General features: G+C 40.4%; 1 protein-coding gene across 2 annotated transcripts in view; it reads right to left on the bottom strand.

Moving 5' to 3' along the window:
* Positions 1–4,536: 4,536 nt before the first annotated feature.
* AFTPH (aftiphilin) overlaps positions 4,537–18,663 on the bottom strand; it is a 42,317-nt gene continuing 28,190 nt past the window's right edge. Inside the window, exons 7-10 of one of the 2 annotated variants that reach the window (XM_058019852.1) lie at positions 17,196–17,256; positions 15,486–15,569; positions 11,459–11,582; positions 4,537–5,751 (exon numbers count right to left, since the gene is read on the bottom strand). In XM_058019852.1, coding sequence (XP_057875835.1) covers positions 5,607–5,751; positions 11,459–11,582; positions 15,486–15,569; positions 17,196–17,256 — 414 coding nt within the window. In that variant the 3' untranslated portion in view covers positions 4,537–5,606. The remainder of the gene's footprint in view (positions 5,752–11,458; positions 11,583–15,485; positions 15,570–17,195; positions 17,257–18,663) is intronic. The other variant, XM_058019853.1, reaches the window with a different exon arrangement.

The following is an 18,663-nucleotide window of genomic DNA, read 5'->3' as shown; positions in this document are numbered from 1 at the left end:
GGACCTGGTGTGAACCATGCAGACACCAGGACCTGCCCATGCACCCGCACCAACAAACCCTGATGAGCAAGGTGAGCAAAGATCACTCACTGCAGGTCCATGACAGCAGGTGGAGCAAATGCCACCTGGGCACACAAGCAGTGAGGGCACAGGTGACAGCCCAGCAGAATCCCTCAGGGAACACAGCCCAACCTGAGCCTCAGATCAGTATATTGCACACACAGGGTACACATTCTAAACACACAAAACTATGCCAACAGGATCATCAAGCATATGGAAAGAAAGCCAGAAGAATCATTAAGGATGTTTAGGCAAACATTAAAAATATGTACAATAGCCTAGTTTGACTCTCCTTTGAATTATTTTGTTTCCCACAGGACCCCAGTGTCTTTTAGTTCAAGGAGAAATATTTTTTTGCCCCTTCACATTCTAGAAGCAGTCCCAAGCCTTACCTGAGGCACACAATCCAATTCCTGTATGGGGCACAGCACAAGGAACCTCTGCAGATGTGTGCCAGGTCAGCAGGGTCCTGACAGAATCACTGGACCTGCAGAGGAAGACTCAGAGACCCTAAACTAGGAAAAATCCTTTTCTTTGGTGAGCATAGAGTGAATCCAGACATGAGACAGAATCCCCCTCTGCCTTTGAGATGTGAGTGAGACCTGCGCCAGCTGAGTCCTTCTCAGATATTGCTGACAGAGTTGCTCTTTGTAACCTGTCTGTAACACAGGGTTAACAACATATATTACATTGTAAAATACAGGTTGACAAGGTGAAAACAAGAGCTCCATCAGTTTTGGATGCATCACCTGTGAACCTGACTCCCAGTGCCACTGAGTATCAAACAAGCAAAGCTCCCGACTGCTTAAGTACATCCCAGAGAAATGAGCATTTCTGCACATTCCAACCAGGGAACCCACGCTGGGTACCAAATGACAGAAGCGCACAAGTGACCCCCTGCAAAAAAAGCTGGCATGGCCAGCTGCTTGCAGCCAGGAGAGCATCACACTCCACTGTGCCTTCTCTGCAGTTTCCACCCAGGCCACCCCTCTGCTGCAGCCACAGGAAGCAGGGCCCTTCAGAGAAGTTTCACTGCACTGTGCTGGTTCAGAGAATCAATCTGCACAGGGCACGAGGCAAAGATCAGGTGAGGACAGGAGGATGTGTGAGCAACAACTGTCACATTGCAGACACATGACAGGACTGAAGCTGCAGCTCCAAATCCACAGCAGAGCTTTGCTTTGGAGGATTTTATTTTATACCTACAGTGAGGAACTATAATGTGCCTCCTTATCTAAAAATAATTTTTGAAAAAGGTCTTCTCACATCTGGACTTGTATCAGTGCTGGGACAGGCACCAGCAGCTGCGTTTACTCCCTCAGTCTGCAGTCCAGCTCTCTACCAACAATAACTGACAGCAATGGGGGGCTGTGGCGATGCAGCTCCCACGCACCCCATGGCTGTGACACATTTCTTCTGCAGAACAGGAACTCAGACCCTTGCAGCTCCAAGGCTCACTTCCAGATTGTGGAGGACAGCAGCCAGTGGGCACAGTGTGTGCACCTGTAATCCAGCCCAGGCTTTCCCTTCTCTCCAAATGCTCCTGCTCCTCATGCTTGTATCCCACTTTCTCCACCATCTGCTCTCCCTACAGCTCTCCCAGCTGCCTTTACTCTGAGTACAGCTTCACCTTCCTATTTCTTCTTCTGCTGAGCTCTTGCTTTGTGTTTTCTTCCAGCTCCTCCTCCAGTTGTTTTTAGGCTTCTGAATTTAAATGTGTTTCTTCCCATCTCCTTTCACATTCCAGGCTCTCTGGAGGGAGCAGACCAGGCTGCTTGCTGCCTTTAATGGCTACGCTCTTTGGTAGAGGCCAGAAGACAAAAAACTTCTCTGATTTTGTAGCAGACACTCCTAGCAGGTACTGTGCAATTATTAGATGACCTATGCTTTTATAAATGATATTCAAGTGTATTTTGCAACCATCGTGTATTTTCAAAATGCTCTGAAATTTACAAGATAAATATGCAGAGTTGCAGAACTGGCAGAAAATGTAAATGGCTGGACCAAGGGTGATTCATCTTACATGCATTGAGCTGCATCTCTCTCACATCCTAAAAGGCCACAGATATTCAGTTCAAGTGCAGCAGTCCAACAACCAAACTTTCCACATGATGATTTCATTACCAGCTAGAATTCTGTACCACAACTCAATGTGATGAAGAGTTAACTTCAGTACACACTCTCTGCATTTGAGGACATGTACACACGTTTATTTGCAAGCTTTACTGTTGGCATCTCAAAATGAATTTGCTGAGCTAATGATATTCTGAGAAGGTGTCAACGTTCCAGGTGTTGGGCAGTGCAGCACTGCCAGCACCTGCAGCAGTGCTGGTGCTCTGGGTAAGGCAGAGCTGAACCCCCAGCTCCCACAGCAGAGTCTTTCAGATAACACTGAGCAGCCAGCCCTTCCTAGCAGTCATTCAGGAGCCTGCAGCTCACTTCACATTGGGATCTTTGGACTTTGCTTCCTGGCCACGTGCCAGCTCAGGGGATTGCATGTGAACCAGGTGTGCTCTGCTGCTTGGCCTGGGCAGGCGCACAGGCACTCACTGCTCAGTGACACCAGCTCTGGGCTGAAAGGGATGCACCCTGGCATGTCTGGTGACAATGCACAGCAACACAAATGTGCACAAAGCATCCACTGCCATCCTGCCCATGGGGCTGCTGGCAAGATTAAACCAGACACTGCATGTTGTGTCAATGGGAACAGCATGGAAGGACAACCCCGATGCAGCTGAATCTGTTAGCCAAAACTTTCTGCATATGAACAAAGCTGCCTGTACAAGACAGAGGAGAGAAGCAAGAGGATCCTGTCTGTCCATCCCACCATCAACAACAAAAAAGGAAGCTTAAGCTAGAAGACAAAAAGCAGTCTTACATTTTAAGGCAGGCAGCATCTACTGCAAAAGGCTGAATTTGGATGTAAGCTTTACATCTTTCAGCAGCGTGAAGGTCTGTGGGATGCAGAAAGAACATAAAAACCCCATAAACACATTCTGGATAGTACCAGGTTTCACAAAGTTTCAGATTGGTACATCAGTCACAATAGAAATCTCCTTTTTCCCCTCCCCCATGCACGGCAGGCCACCAGAACTGCACTCAGAGACTGGAAGACAAATGGGCAGCTGCCTCTGGAGGCAATTGTGAGGAGACTAAAGATCAACTTGCAGCTGGCACTTCCACCCCCACCTCTCCTTAATACTTCAGTCCACTCGCTGCCAGACAAGGATCATGAGTCAGCTCCTAAACATATTCTCCCTGAAACAATGGCTATAGCTCTGTGCTGCAGCCACCCCACTGCTCCAGCTCCCAGGGACACGCCACAGCCACGGAAACAAAGGCATCAATTTTAACCTAGGGCAGCCCAAGCCCAGAACTGAAGGATACAAAAGCATGCACTAAAGAATACTGTGCTAAACCTGGGAGATTAGCAAAGCTCGTTTTGACATGTAACGGGCATGAAGTCAGTGCTGCAATGCAAATCTGCAGAAACAGCCAACAGAAGTGGGTTTGGGGCTACATGGTAAAGCAGATGGCTTTTGCTCAAACCTTTTCTGCTACAACAGGGTGCAGTTTGATACCCCATCATTGTATACTGCAGTACTAATTAGAGGGCAAAGGAGACAACTTAGCCTTTACAAATTAACTTTACCATAACCATAGGAGCTGCTGTCTCAGTTCTGAGCAGCCACCACTCACTGAATCTCCTGCACTCACAAAGATGGAATCCCAGCACTGGTCTCTCAAGGAGAGTAAAAAGCTTCCTTTTGCAAGGACAACCTTTCAGCTTACCCTGCTGATGACATCAAACTCAGGCTTCTCTGACCCAAGTGCTGTCAGGCAATAAAGAATTCAAATAACAGATAAAAAAAACCACACTAGAGATTTCTCAGAACAAGATGTTAGGTGATGAACTGGTGGTGAATACTGAGCACTTAAAGAGCTGTGCACATAATAAAGACGTGGAAGAGTCCATCTCCATGCACCATCAAGAAACAGCAGCACCCAGAACATGGCTTACCTGAGAGCTCCAAGCCTTACCTCCACTGAGACCCTCTGATGAGATGTTTACAGAGCTAACCTGAGAGGAGAATTCTGTGACTGCTGTGTTTCTGGTTTTCTGCAGCTAAGAAATCAGCAAACCCAGCTGTCCTTTCTCACCTCACCATAGCTGGTGTTTCTTACAGCTGAATCTTGTCAATTGCTTTGAAGAAGTCTCTAACCCTAAATATCATGAGCCACACTGCCCTACAAGCCAGAAGGGAAATTGGAGACAGAAGTAAAAGACTGACTCCCAACATGATAAAGAGATAGGAGAATTGAAGGAAAACCTGCAGGACCCTGCCAGGTTTGTGGTTTGTGGGACTGAGCAGCACAAATCAGAAGGTCCTACAGCACATCAATTTTACCACTACCAGAAAAGTGAGCAATGCACACATTCTGTAAAAAAAAAAGACAGCAAGCTGTATACATATATATCTTTTAAATTATTTTATTTTGTGTAAGCTAAAAGGAAATTTACACACTTAAATCTCAAAAGACCTTGGGCATGCATATTGACCTTTTTAGAGGTTCTTCGACATAGCTCTCTTTTTTCCATAGGAATTTCCCCAGACATTTACAACCCATAGTTTTTTACTGTATATACAGCCTAAAACCATAGCAATCTATGATTATGTCATTTTACACTGTGCAAAATCAAACAGGAATAGTGGTACAATAGAACATAAAAATTTTTAACAGGTAAATTTCATTGTAAGACATTCATATTGTTTTGGTCCTTCTTTTCCAAATCAAACTGATTAAGAGCAGACAACCTTCTAATGGCCAAACAAAAATTAAATCAAGTGTTTAGACAGTAATCCATAACTGGAACAAGAAATTACTGACAGCATACCTTTGAAAAGGCTATATAGTGACAGAGCCATACCACTGAAGTTCAAGAACATAAAAACTGATCAGCCAACCAATCAAACAGGGGGAGGGGATGGGGGAAAAGAAAAGGAAGAACACATCTTAAGCTTGTTAAAACACAAAAGAAATTACTGGGTTTTAAAGAAACAAGAACTGAAAAACCCACAAAAGGGACAACATTACCTTTTGATTTTTTTTCCAGCAAGAAGTATTTTAATATATGCAGGAAAGAAAAAGTTGCTCAATGCAATCTGAAAGTCTTAAGGGGCAACTTCACAGATCGTGAAGATTGAAGTTTTCATTATGTGTTTATAGGATTTTTTTTAAACTTTTAGAAGTTTTTTAAGAAGGACACCACCAGTGTATTTCACAAAGACATAAATGTATACAGCCCAGCACAACAAAAAGAATAGATCTTCAAAAAGATTTACCCCCAATTATTTACATTTTTCTCTAATATAAATTTAGGACTCCAGTATGTAAATAAATATACATTACTATGTATACCTTTCTAGTGCTGCTTACCAACAAATCATCTGAACTTGATATTTTTTTAATTAAAGCAAGATTGCTTTTTGCGACCCGCAGAGGGAAGAAAAAAAATCAATAGAAAACGTCCAATTCACATCACTTTAGTCTACCTTTTCTTGGCAGCTTGTTGAAGGTGTTAATGTGGCTGGGAACATCAACACCTTGGCATGCATGAAAGTTAAGTCAGGAAGGCTAGAAATCACCTTGGCAGCCTCTTCACTAAGATGTTCTTCCTTTTTAGGCTTCCTGTTGGGAAGAAGAGAACAAAGTGCATTAATCCAGTACCTAATAACCCTGGGATCACTGAAACAATCACTGATTGAAGCAATGTTCTGTCAGCTTGTCTCCCACTGACAGGCACTTCTGCAAGCTCCTTGAAGGTAGTCTAATGTTATAATACCTACCTGCCTACCAATAATGTGTTAACAGAGAGAGTCAGCAAAATGTTCCTGTGTATATTGTTGCAATAAGGAAAAAAATGTCCTATTCAAATGATAATTTTTACAGATTTTTTTGTTAGCAGCTTCAAGAGTCAAGAGACTCACTTGAATGCCCATATTCTACAGATAAAACAGCTGGAGCACTGGTTCTAAACTACCTAAATCTGGTACGATTCTTCAAAAATACAATGGAAAAGATCTTAAAAGGACATTAAGAAATGTCTAAGTTACTTCTCAGTAATTTTAAAATAAAAAAGCACTTATGCTGTGTTTTCATGAGTGTTCTTACACTGCCCATCATGCCACTCCACACTGTGATCCCAAAACCTTTTTCCCTCAGGATTCAGCAGCAGCAGAAGGTGCCTCACAAATAAGTTTATCTACTTGCTTTGAAGTGCAGGAGTACGAGCAGCCATGATGCACAGAGCAGTTTGGGAATCACTAGGGTTTACTTTGCCTTTTGCATTATTCACAAGAATTACTGAGCACAAATGAATAAAGAAGTCTGAATCCCATGTCACTTGGTTCTCACTATTATGCAAAAAATTCACACTTCCCAAGTAAAATGAGGCCTGGCTCAGACTGCTACAGACCCCCCTCCTTTGCCCAAATATCCATACTTTACACATATCTGGCTTATCTTTGAAGAACACTGACTACTACCAGAAATACTCAGTTTTCCATTAAACATGATTCCAGTTTCAAAAAGGCACCTGCTAAATCCCGTAATGATGTAAGAAATTGCAACTGAATAAGCTCCCTCATCTTTGTGGGGATAAAAGCTGAGACAAAATGCTTGAACCAAAGAAACTGCTTTCCCTAGAGCACTTCAGAAATCTCCTTTCTGTATCTGGTCTTATTTATAAGCTTTAAACCAAGCCCATGAGAGGGCAATGTCCTCTCCAATCACGAAGCAGCATGTACTTTTTGTCAGCCCCCACGAGGATTGTTTCCTCAGCTGAGCAGAGACCAGTGGAAAGCAAGGGGCCACATGTTTGCTTCCACAGAAGCTCAGAATTCCTTAGCTAGAAGAAAAAAAAGAGCTGGAGTCAAATGCATCCTTGACATCTGATGGTTATGGTGACCATCACCACTGATCACAGTGCTGACACTGAACTATCCCTTCTGTTTGCCACTGAAATCCCCACTCAATGCAAGTCCTCTAGATGAGGCAGCCTGAACACTAAATCTGACTTACCTTCACAGAACAGCAATATTTTTTTTTCTCTGCTACAGCGGAATTTCATGAGCTACTGACTAGGCAGATTACCAAATTCTGGAGGATAAACAAAGCTGTGTGCTGGTTTTACTGAAGGAAGAAGCAGAGAGCCAATATGTGCCTCCTCTAACAACTTCACAGTCAGCTCTGTTTGCACTCAAAGGACTATCTCTGAGCTGTTGAAATGTGGTTCTCACCCACCACTGTGTTATCAGTAGCCTGTGCCACTATTAATAATGACTTACCACAAGCCCCTTAAAGGTACCAACTCCTGATGATCAAGGACTCAGAGCTAACAAAGGAGTGTTTGGCAGAGGAAGCCAAGGGAAGAGGGCTGCCTTGGAGATGTTCCTGTAATTGTTCATCAGGCTAGATGGAGCTCACACACTCCTTGCTATTTATATTCCTCTTCCTCCTCTGCAGCATGCTAAGCAATGGCACTGCTGGGTCCAGAGGCAGCGCTGCTTTTCCCTCTGTGGTCACATGCAGCACCTTTGTCACAGCACAGTGCCACCACTGCTGCTGTGCAGCTGCTCTCTGCAGAACAGGCATACTAGTGAGGGCTCAATTCCCACCCAGTTACCCACTGCTCCCCTTCTGGCTGGAACACTCCCCTTTGCAATAACTTATCCACTCCAATGCAATGTAAAAAGTATCTCTAAAGCAGGAGAAGCTAATGCACTAACACACACTAACTGCACTAATACACTGACTAACAGCAACCACTGCTTAACTGTGACCAAGACAGAACTACAGATACAATCACTTGGTAATGAGACTCAAACCCTTTTCTGAAATCACCTCAGTGCAGAAAGGGATGAGATGGCCAAAATTCTCCATTCCTCAGTGGAGAGAAGCAGGTTCCCCTGCAATACAACAAAACTGGACACTACAAGTACCCTTTCTGGGTAACAACCAACACTTCTGGCAGCAAATATCACCAGGACAACCCTAAAGAGTTACTCACTAACTCTAATGTTAAAAGACAAAGTAGCATCATCACTGCAGACAGGTTTTACCTATTAAAGATAGCAAATTGCCCACTAACTGTGATGTCCATTAATAGAGGCAAGAGAAGTGACTGTGCATTAACTTCAGGCACCACTTTTGCTGAAGATTTCCCATTGCCAAGAGAATCTTTTGCTGAGCCCTGATCAGTGGAGAGGAGTCTTGCAGAGCTTCTCCTGCTCAAGCACTCCTCATTTCTAGGTGCCATGGCTCAAAGAACAGACACCTGAGTGAGTGGACTGTCAGTGCCAGCTGTCCTGCTTTAGGATCACAACTTTTGATTACAAAGCCATGTAAGGACCCATCCCTGGATCAAAACAAACTCTCTGCCTCACTGAGGTTTCAAAATAATCCTCTACAGCACACTTTGCCCCATCCATCTCTTTTCTTACACTAGGTTACATTCCCTCCCAAGAAGGACAGGAGGGATATACCCCTACCCAAGCATTTGTACCAGCCTCTCTGTCTGTAGGCACTAAATTTCCTTTTCAAAGGCCTGTTAACACCAAGCCACAAGAAATGAACCAGACTTACAGGCAGGAAAGTTGCTGGAAGAAAATCAGGCAAGAAAGAGGGAATGCTTTGTCCATCCATCACTTGCATGTCACTGTTCTGTTTTGCATTCCAACCCCTTCCTGCAGCATTCAAGTCTTTCAGGGCTTCAGTCACCTCTCATGTTTGCAAAGGGTTTTTAGGATAGCACCAGCAAGGCCAGGCTTTATCAGCAACAATGAGCTGATTAGAGAAATGCACTTTAAAAACACTCTGTAATTAAGAGTTAGCCTGCTCCATCCAACACCATCCCCAAGGAGTATTTCCAGTTTAAATGAGGGTTTTGGCCATTTCTTGGAAAGGTATCAGTGCTCTGCTTTCCTTCAAAAAGACAGCAGATAAACTTTTGATCTCTGCCAATTCTATGGAACTAGGCAAGGCTGGAGACTCTGTGGAATGCTGCTCTGGATCCCTGACCTTCAACACTTATTGCTGCTGTCAAAGTTTCAGGCTCAAGCTGAGGAGGAAGTTTCCCTCCTCTCCCAATACTTTCCTGCTGAGAAACAGACTTTCTGGTTCAAGAGATGGCTTTGCAACCAAAGACAGGGCTACTTTAGACAAAGACAACTCTCCACATGGCATCCCACAGCTGAACAGTGGTATTTCCACTCTAAACTTTACCCTAAAGATCCTGAGTTCAGCCAACAGACATGGGATAGCCTCAGCAGTACTGAAGTTGCCATCAAAGTGATCCCAACCCACTGATTTTGTCTTCCTCAGTCAGTTATCATTGATGTCTAATAGTTAACATTTCCAGGCTGGTGCATGAACCTCATTCTCACTGACCTGGCTGTACCCAGCCACTTCTATTTTAAAGTCTCCAGTTCATTACAAAAGAATTTATAAAACTGAAAAGAAAAACAAATTTATTACAAAAAGCTAACATTGTGCCACACTAGTTGGCATACTGCTGAGGCTGTACCTTCTTATTTTACAGAAGGCTTCTGGCCTGAAATAACAGACTGCTTTTCTTTTGGGGAGCATGAAATCAAGAAGTAAAAGCACATGATTTTTTTTTTTTTAATTAGGAGTTGATAAGAACATACAAAATGTATTAAACCATGAAAACAGCAAATCTTTGTGTGTGTCTGAACTTAGCCTCCAAGTCTGAGGTGTCAGCCTGGTATAATGCTACATCACAGATCTAGAACCAGTTCCTGCTGGCAAGCAATGCTCTCCAGAACAGGGGAAGAGCTCTGACATTTGGATAAAGAGCTTTAAGAGCACAAGTAAGAGATTTCAAGTGCATTGTGGAAGCACTCAGGAAAAAACAAAACCCCTCATATCAAAAAAACAGTACAGAAAAATGAGGGTCAACACTTACTTAAGCAAAGTTCCTTTGTAAACAAAAAGCTAAGACATCTTAAAGCAAGGTACAAATCTAAGAGTGCAGATACAACAAAGATACATTTAGAGTTTGCATGTCCTGCTGTGGTTACTTTTAAATTAAGCTTAGAATATAATACAAAAGTATTTCAACTGTAACTATGTTTTCTAATTCCTGAAAGCCAAACTTCCACTACAGTATCTCCAGGAAGAGCATGTGCACTCCATGGATAGAAAAAGAAGCAATCCAGAAGACCCAAAAATCAGCATGGAAGTGGGGAGTTCCCTCTACTGGTTCTCCCTTGAAATTTCATGGCTGGTTGATTTCATGCTCACTTTCAGAATTATCACTGCAGGAAAACTGGGAAGATCGTTTTCTTAGTAAAAGAGCATGTTTGACAAGAACTCTTGAAAATTACAAATTAGTCATTTTAAACAAGCCAGCTCCACCCCACCATGACTGTGCCTCCTCCTAAGGGCTGCTGCATGAAAACACATCCACTTCAAGAGTGCTGAATAAACCCTAAGGCTCACTGGGGAGTGAAGATATGTTATCATGCACTTGTTGCATGTTGAGGCATACATTTCCAAAAAGCCAATGTTTTACCTGGTAAAGACTCCTCAGCATTTCTTTTAAAGGGCACGGGCATTAGTTATATGTTAAGACAGTCTAGGACCCTACTGCTAAGACACACATAAAGAAATAAACCCAAAGAATACAAGCTTGTAAATGGAGAGATGATTCTGGACCAAATCAAAGCCCAGACTTCAAGCAAGCCATTTGATGTCTAAAGCCTTTCTACAGATGCTACCTATAAAAAAAGCACAACACTACTTCATGTGTGCTCCACTGAGGCAGAAGTGACATCCTAAACCAACTACACATTCAATTCTCAAGGTGCAACAGCAAAATTAAACTGATGTTTGCTCACTGAAGTTTTGACAGGTGTTAGGAATATTTGTGAAGGGACAAATATAGTCATAATTATTAGTCTGTTATCATTTAACTTGTGCAACATTCTGTATTTATAAATTACACAGAGACCAAGGAGAGTCTCCTGTGTCAGCTCTAGGTCACTGAGCTGATTCAGTTTACCCTGCCACTCTCAGGAGCCACTCTGAGCTCTGATGTTCAGAAAGTTGCTTCCTCCAGTTCAGTCTTTGGGTCTACCTTTTCAGCATAGGTCCTGGTGATCTTTTTCCTTCAGCTCATAAACTCTTACCCATCTCATTTTAGACTTCTGAGATAATTTAAAATAGGAACTACAGTATAATGAACTTCAGATTTAAAATCTAAAGCCTTTTGATCATTCAGGAGCTTCTGCCCTAAAACTGCACACACATTCACATCTCACATTTCACACCCCCCTTAGAAACAGAAGAATAATGTGCAATGAAGAGCATTTACCTTGTGGACGTGCTTGCCTTCTCCACTGTGGACATGAGCCTTGCAAAAGCATCAGTCACTCTGCTGCTTGCATTGGAAGTTTCCAGTTTTGAGGTTGTCAATTCATACAGCTCAGGATCCACACCTTATAGTATAAAACAACAATCAGTGATGGTTGGAGGTAAGTTAAGTCATAATTAGTCACAGACCAACTTGCTAGAGACTGCTTTCTGTAAACATCTGAATCATTTATAATTTGAAGATACATGAAAAGAACATGACAGAACATGTTTGTGTTTCTGAAGCATCATCCTCTCTCCCCATCCTTTTTCAGCAGCTTTTTCAGCTGTAGTAGAAAATACATGCTTTGGATCAAGTCTGGCATACGAGGTCTCAGTCTGTGAATAAAAAAAAAACCAACAGTCTGACTTTTCAGAGTGAAACCTCTATAAAAATGTCAGCTGTGTCAAAAATAGATTGTTTCAATTATTTCAACTCAACTGCCTATATTAAAAGAACACTGCATGTTAACAGGGACCAACTCTTCACCTAGAGATTACAAACAACACTGGCATGCAATAGAGTGCATTTAGCATCTGGCTTTTCCCTAGGGGTTGTGTTAAGTGAGGAAAAGAAGCTTTTATGAAACACAGTAGTGGAATGGCATTAAAAAAAAGTTACATACTAATATGCACAGGACCACCAAAACTTTTAGTCTATGCTCCCTTTTCAACTTTCAACTATTCCTAAGTATTTCTAATGGCATTAAGAATCTGAATGTTTCAGCCTTGAATTTCTAGCTTCAGTTATCTGAGGTCAGATGCTGAATTTTGACATCACTTTTGCTGAAAATGGATTTCAAATTTTAGCAGCAGAGGTCATTCTGAAAACACTGCAAACAATGGAAAGCTATATGCAAAAAATATATATGTATGAGCTAAATTCTATCTGTTTAGTATCAAGCATCACATCTCAGTAGGAAGCAGCTCTAGGATTTTTAAATATTACATACTATTTCTTAAAAAAACTTCTAGGAATTAGAATTACCAAAATAAATCAAGAGAAAAGACTGTTACGGCAAGTTCTGTTGCATTTGAAATTGCTGATACTTCCCTAGTTACAGTTTCAGATATTTTATGCTTCAGAGGTTTCATGAAGCGTGCATATGTGCCATTCACAAGGTGTTTTTCAAAGACAGCACAGAATTTCTGTTCATAAGCACTGTGTTTATTCAGAGACACCTCTGAGCTTAAACAGGTGTCACACTTGTGCCTGTTGGTGTGGACAACACAAAAGCATTTCACTCTACTGCAGAACAAACACTGCAAATACTGGGGCCTGGTGCTCCTGTGCAGCTCCCAGATACAAAACCAGCATTTTTTAATGTTTGCTGAAGATTGTATCCAGTTTAATTCTCAGGATCAAGATGCTTTTAGAAGTATTCCTGAAACACCAAAAGATTACCAGAAATAAATGCCAGTGCCTATTGTCCTGCCTTTACCACCAGTAACTGCAGCACCGTGAGTGCTAAGAGATGATGTTAATCATCCCCAAACCTGCTTTGCATGAGCTCTCTACAAGCAGTGTCTTGACAATTTATCCTTTTGGGACAAGTTAATTCTTCTTTTATTGTGAGGAAACTTAGCTGACCAAAATGTGAAATAAAGAAAATAATCTGGTTAAGTTGCAGGATGTGGAAGATTTGTTTCACATAGTATGAGCTGATTAGAAATTAATCAGCTGTCCTTTTAACACACATGGTTTTTTATATCTGGATTTTCACAATTGATTTGATCCAGTTCCATGCAAAATATCAAAATATGTACTGTCCTGAGACCGGTATACCAAGACTTCTAGAAATGTCAGATGTTTACAGAACTTAGAAATAGGAAAAAGCCTGAATATTCCATAAAATATCCACTTTCAATCAGGGAGAGGAAGCCTTGAAGAAATACACTTTGACTTGCAGAAGCCTGCGAGATCCCATTAAGGTACAAACTGGAAAGCTAATTGAAGGAAGGAGCCCTTTGACATGCAACTCTGCAGCAAACATTAAATGCAACCTTGGAAGTTACATCATTTAGATACTGCCATTTACAGTCCTGTCTTGGGATGTCACTGCTCAATTTACTGCTCTTTAGGCACCTCTTACTCAGCCGCATTTATATTAAACTATTAACATGAAAAATAAAACAATACACTAAATCTGTGGGAAAATATAAGAAATGAGTAACTCCCTATTCATAATGTGGAATGAAAATTTTTATTAAAAAGTCATTTTGAGTACTGATGAAATCAGACTGAGAAGAATTCCATGTCAATCTATAGCAAGTAAAACTAAATATCCAAAGAAAGAATAAACTTCTACTGAAAAAAGTATCTTCCTTAAGCAAAAAAAAAAAAAATCTAGCAATTTGTCTTTCATTTATTTTATGTATTTTTTAAGAGTTGCATATTCTCCACTTTATTCAGATGATGAGAGAGTATTTAAGTAAACCACTGCAAAACCTTAATGAGATATTGAAGGAAAGTTAGCCAACCAAACCCCACACAAAGCTCCTAAACACACACACAAACACACGAGCTGCAAGCCATGAAACAAATGACTTTCCCAGAAACAAGTCAGTAAGAAAAAAAAACCCAAAGCCAAACCAAAAGAAATGAAGGAAAAAAAAAAAAAAGGCACTATAGGGCATACCATAGAAGGTGATACCTGTAACTTGATGAAACAACAACATAAAAAATAAAATGCAATAAAAGACTAACAGAGTATTCCTCCAGTAACACCTTCCAGTGTGCACTCCTTCTGCACAAGCAATAATGCATGTACCCAACTACACAAGCAATAATAGGTGTAATGGGCACTGGTGACTCGTGTCAGTGGACTTGGCACACACTTACAAAAAAACCTGTAGGACTCAAGCACCTTTTGTTAGCTGTCACTTCCATGACAAATCTGCCCTCTTTCATCTGATAATGGTATTTCTCAAGGGTGGAATAAAAAGTCATTTAGATTGCCATGCCATAAAATTGCTTTCAGTGATTAGATTTTAAAACTAAAAAAGCGTGTTTCTAAAAAGAAAAAATACCATAATAATTATTATCATTTGTTTGAAATATGGGAGGACCCCAAACATCTTATGAATAGGTTTTAAAAATTAAAATCACTAAGAGGAAAAATATCTTTCCTGTGACTAAATTGATTATCATGGCTTCAGGCTTTGTATTGAAGGAGTACTTGCATTATCAATTTAACCTATGCACTAGAACAAATCCCCAGTGTTCCCTGAAATTCCTGCAGGAATTTATTCAAAGTGTAGGTTTGCACAAGCTCGTGCAAAATACTCAGAGCATGTAAAAACCACGTGAAAAATGAATTAAATTACTTTCACACATTATTCTGGGAGAGAGTGGTGTTTTCATCTCCTTTTTAAGGGAGTAAGTTGCAGATAAAATGCTTTGGGTTCAAAATTAACATTCATGAACTTCTAATACCCCACAAACATGCAACTATCCTTCTTTTCTATTATAAAGGCTGTTAAAACACCTTTTTCACTGTATTATTGGTAGTAGCCCATGACCTCCTGAGCTATCACGTATCAAGGTTGATAAATTCATATTCACACATGGCTTCCAAACATCGTCATAATCCTGTAATTTGGAGGCACTCAGAAGAGAGCAAGCCTCATCTTTTAGGAATTGCCACATCTACACCATTTTTCAAATTTCCTTAAGTGCTTAGAAGAGTTAACTTCTGGAATTTCTCATTTGAAACAAGTGTTTTAACATCTTATTTGCAAGAGCATAAAAGCCATTCATTCCTTCAGCAGGTGACAAATACAGAGCTGACAGTACCTTTTAAATACTTCGTACTCGATACAAAACATCAGAAAACAGAACACAGATTAAAGGAAAAACGCAGTAGAGAGACATTTTAGAGAAATGCAATGTAAAACTTCTCCTTGTTTGTAGGAAAGTCAAGTGATGTGCTCATGCTTTTAGTAAGTCGTTATATTCGTAACAGTTGTGGTTTGAACACTCTGCTGACCTGGGATTGTGGTGGTGCTGCTAGAGCTACTGTCATCCACGGGCCCAAAGAAATCAAGGTTCAGAAGAGTGGAACCTCCACTAGCTTGAAATTCAGTGACCGTGTTGGTAGGCAGCCATATAGAAGGTAAGCCAAGGGAGGGGTTTATGTGTAAAAAGGGGTAAGACACACACTTGAACATGCAAGTTATAATTAGTACTCAGTACGCAATTTAAAAATCGACATGAAAACAATGCTTACAGTATTAGTTTGTACCTTCTAAAATGTTAACAACTTAATTCAATGCACATTTCCTCATGTACAATGCAGCAAGGAAATCAACACTAGTAACTTTAAAATATAAATATTTATTTCGATCTAAAAATGAAAGAGAACCAGCACGACCCAGAGAGAGAGATGTGATCAGTTAAAGGGAAACAATATATAAGTCAATTGACAGTTAAAATATAATGGACTTTTTCTCCCCTTACTGAAATTGAAAGCCATTCTTTCATCAGGAAAACTTAGCAAAGAACAAAAAGAAAAAAAATTCAAAATTTTATTTAGCGGCTTTAAGCTATAAATTATCATTATCTTAAAGCAGTGTGACCACTGGGTAACAAAGGCCACTCTTATGTCCAGCTCCTCACTGGCAAATTATACTGTTCCCCTTTAGCACTAAAACAGAAATCAAAACAAGATACATTTTAAAGTTGTTTGTTAAAAGAAAGCATGATGATTGACTGAAGTAGTAAGACACCAGACAACAGCAAAAGGGTCCATCCAGGCTTTCCTTCAGCACCATGATATTGCTATCCAAACTCTTACACCCCACACATTCTGCAACAACACAGTGTGGCAACACCAGTGCAGTAAGAGATGCACTTTATCTGAGCCTGCCTTTGAACTTGTGTCATCAATCAGTTGCTATCAGAAGGCTCCTTGTAAAGGAGTTTCTTAATAGGTTTCTAGTCTGTCAGTCAAACAAGTTTCCAGAACTTGTTTTATTTCCTCTGCATGCACTTACATTTCTGACACTAGAGGCAGTGGCACAACTCACTTTGCTATTAAAATAGACATAGGTGAAGGGTCTTTTAGGTGATAACTATATACATTTACAGATATAAATAAGTTCGTAGCTACCTCTTTAATATAATAGCTATAATTAGCTCTTTAGTGTAAGCAAAAGTGATAATGAATGAAGTCACATTTTTGAAATATAAAATTATCTTTAAATCTGAAAACTTTCAGCTCAGGAAGTGTACATTTTGCAAACAGTTTGTGGTTAAAATATTGTGCTTTGAAGTAGCCACTTTACAGAAGTTTGTCATTTAGAGGATGTCTAAAGAGATAGCTGACTGGTGAAAAATACTTTTAGGAAGTAAAACTCATCAACCTAAAATGCTCATTTGTTCAGAGTTTCATTATAATCTGCAGTTATACGTAATGAAGTGTTAATATTGCCACTGTGTCACTAGCATATGGCAGGAATCTAAAATAATACTTAACTTGTATTTTTCAAACTATGTAATACTTCACACGGGGGAACTGTAAATCAGAAAGAAAGCCTGAATTTCCAAAGTTAGGAGTAAGAAATAAGTAATATATATATTTTTATATATGTGTGTGTGTATATATCTTAAAAAAATAATCAGCAGATAGATGTTTGTCTGAACTTTGTAGCTTTCTTATCTCTAGCTCTGGTGCTAGAGGCTCTACGGAGAGACGTACCATCTAAAGGGTTAGTAAGGCCACTGCTACTCCAGTCAAACTGGACAGGTGGTAGAGATTCCTAGAGTTGAAAAGTCAGAAATCAGATTTTATAGTCAGTTCAGGTTACAACAATGCAAAGCAGTTCAAACAACAGATTCTTTAGCGTCTAAACACTAAAAAAGACAACTAAATGATCAAGCCCCAACTTTTGGGAGGTGTGTCTTTTCATAATATGCACTACAGATTCAAAGTAGATTTCTTCTACCACAGGAAGTCCATTAAATTCTGATCAGCACAGATTAAGTAACTTCTAACTCAAGCAGGATTTGCAAATTAACTAAAACATGAATAACAAACCTTAAGGCAACATTGAAAATTAAACTATTACTTTCATGGAAGATGAGGCACTTAGCATAAATAGTTATGTATACACAATTACAGGGCAAATTCAGAACAGTCAATGCTGTCTGTGCATCCATTCTTTGTCTTGATCATATATATCATTTATCATCAAACAACCAATCATTCTTTTGGTTTGTTTTGCTCTTAAGAAACACAATCTCCACACATGAGGGACAAAGTATCAACACCCTCTCCACTCCACCCCCTTTAAAAATAAAAGTCCTGTGAGTTATTATCCTTTCACAGTTAATTAATCCTGATCTATATACAAACCATGGGCAGCAATGCTTGAACAATAGGAGATTGGAAACACTGACTCCTCCTGGGAGCCCATCCTTGCCTTTTGATTTCCTCTTGTTAAGCCTTTTGGACACAAGCAAGCAGCAGGGACCATGCTCTACAGGGGCAGTGTGAGTTGCAAGCACTGTCTTCCTGTACTCCCAGGACACAAACTCATGGGACAGTAGCAAAAATGTCTGAAAGAAGCTGAACCTTTCTACTTCTTTCTGCATTACACTCTGCTCTCTCCCCAGTGAAGCCAACTGTCATGAGGCACTGGGAAAGGATGTGCCCTCAACTTCTAAAGAAACAATCACAGTATGGAAGAAAAACAATGGATTTTCTCAGCAATGTTCTTTACAACACATCAGTACTTGTTAAGCTTCCAGTGGCTGAGCCATACTTTCTCTTTGCTTTTGTAGAAAATCAGCCTTCATTTTTAATTTTAAAGATTCCAACCATCTGACACTGAAGAAAAATGCAGATTCACTAATTGAGGCTGCAGCAACCTGAGGTAGCTTTGTAGCACAATTAAGCTCACTGTAAATTTCCTCAGTGTGAGATCTTTGCAGGAAGCAAAACAAAAGGAGCTGGAGATTTCTGTATTTATTTATAGGAAAGATTTTTCTAAGCAAGACATTTACTATCTAATGCCTTAAAAATACTTTCAGCACTGAGCACAGCTTGAACAGTATTCTCTCCATGGAGGTTAATAAACTGATTCTTCACTTTTTACTTTGCTTTGGGAATGGTCTTATGAAATGATTTGCATGTAGATATAATGCCAGCAGTGTGGAAGCTCCAC

Source organism: Melospiza georgiana, chromosome 3 (assembly GCF_028018845.1).
Source record: "Melospiza georgiana isolate bMelGeo1 chromosome 3, bMelGeo1.pri, whole genome shotgun sequence".
In the NCBI taxonomy this organism is placed as follows: Eukaryota; Metazoa; Chordata; class Aves; order Passeriformes; family Passerellidae; genus Melospiza; species Melospiza georgiana.
The sequence above is the reverse complement of the archived record's forward strand: the minus strand, read 5'-3'. Positions and strand labels throughout refer to the sequence as shown.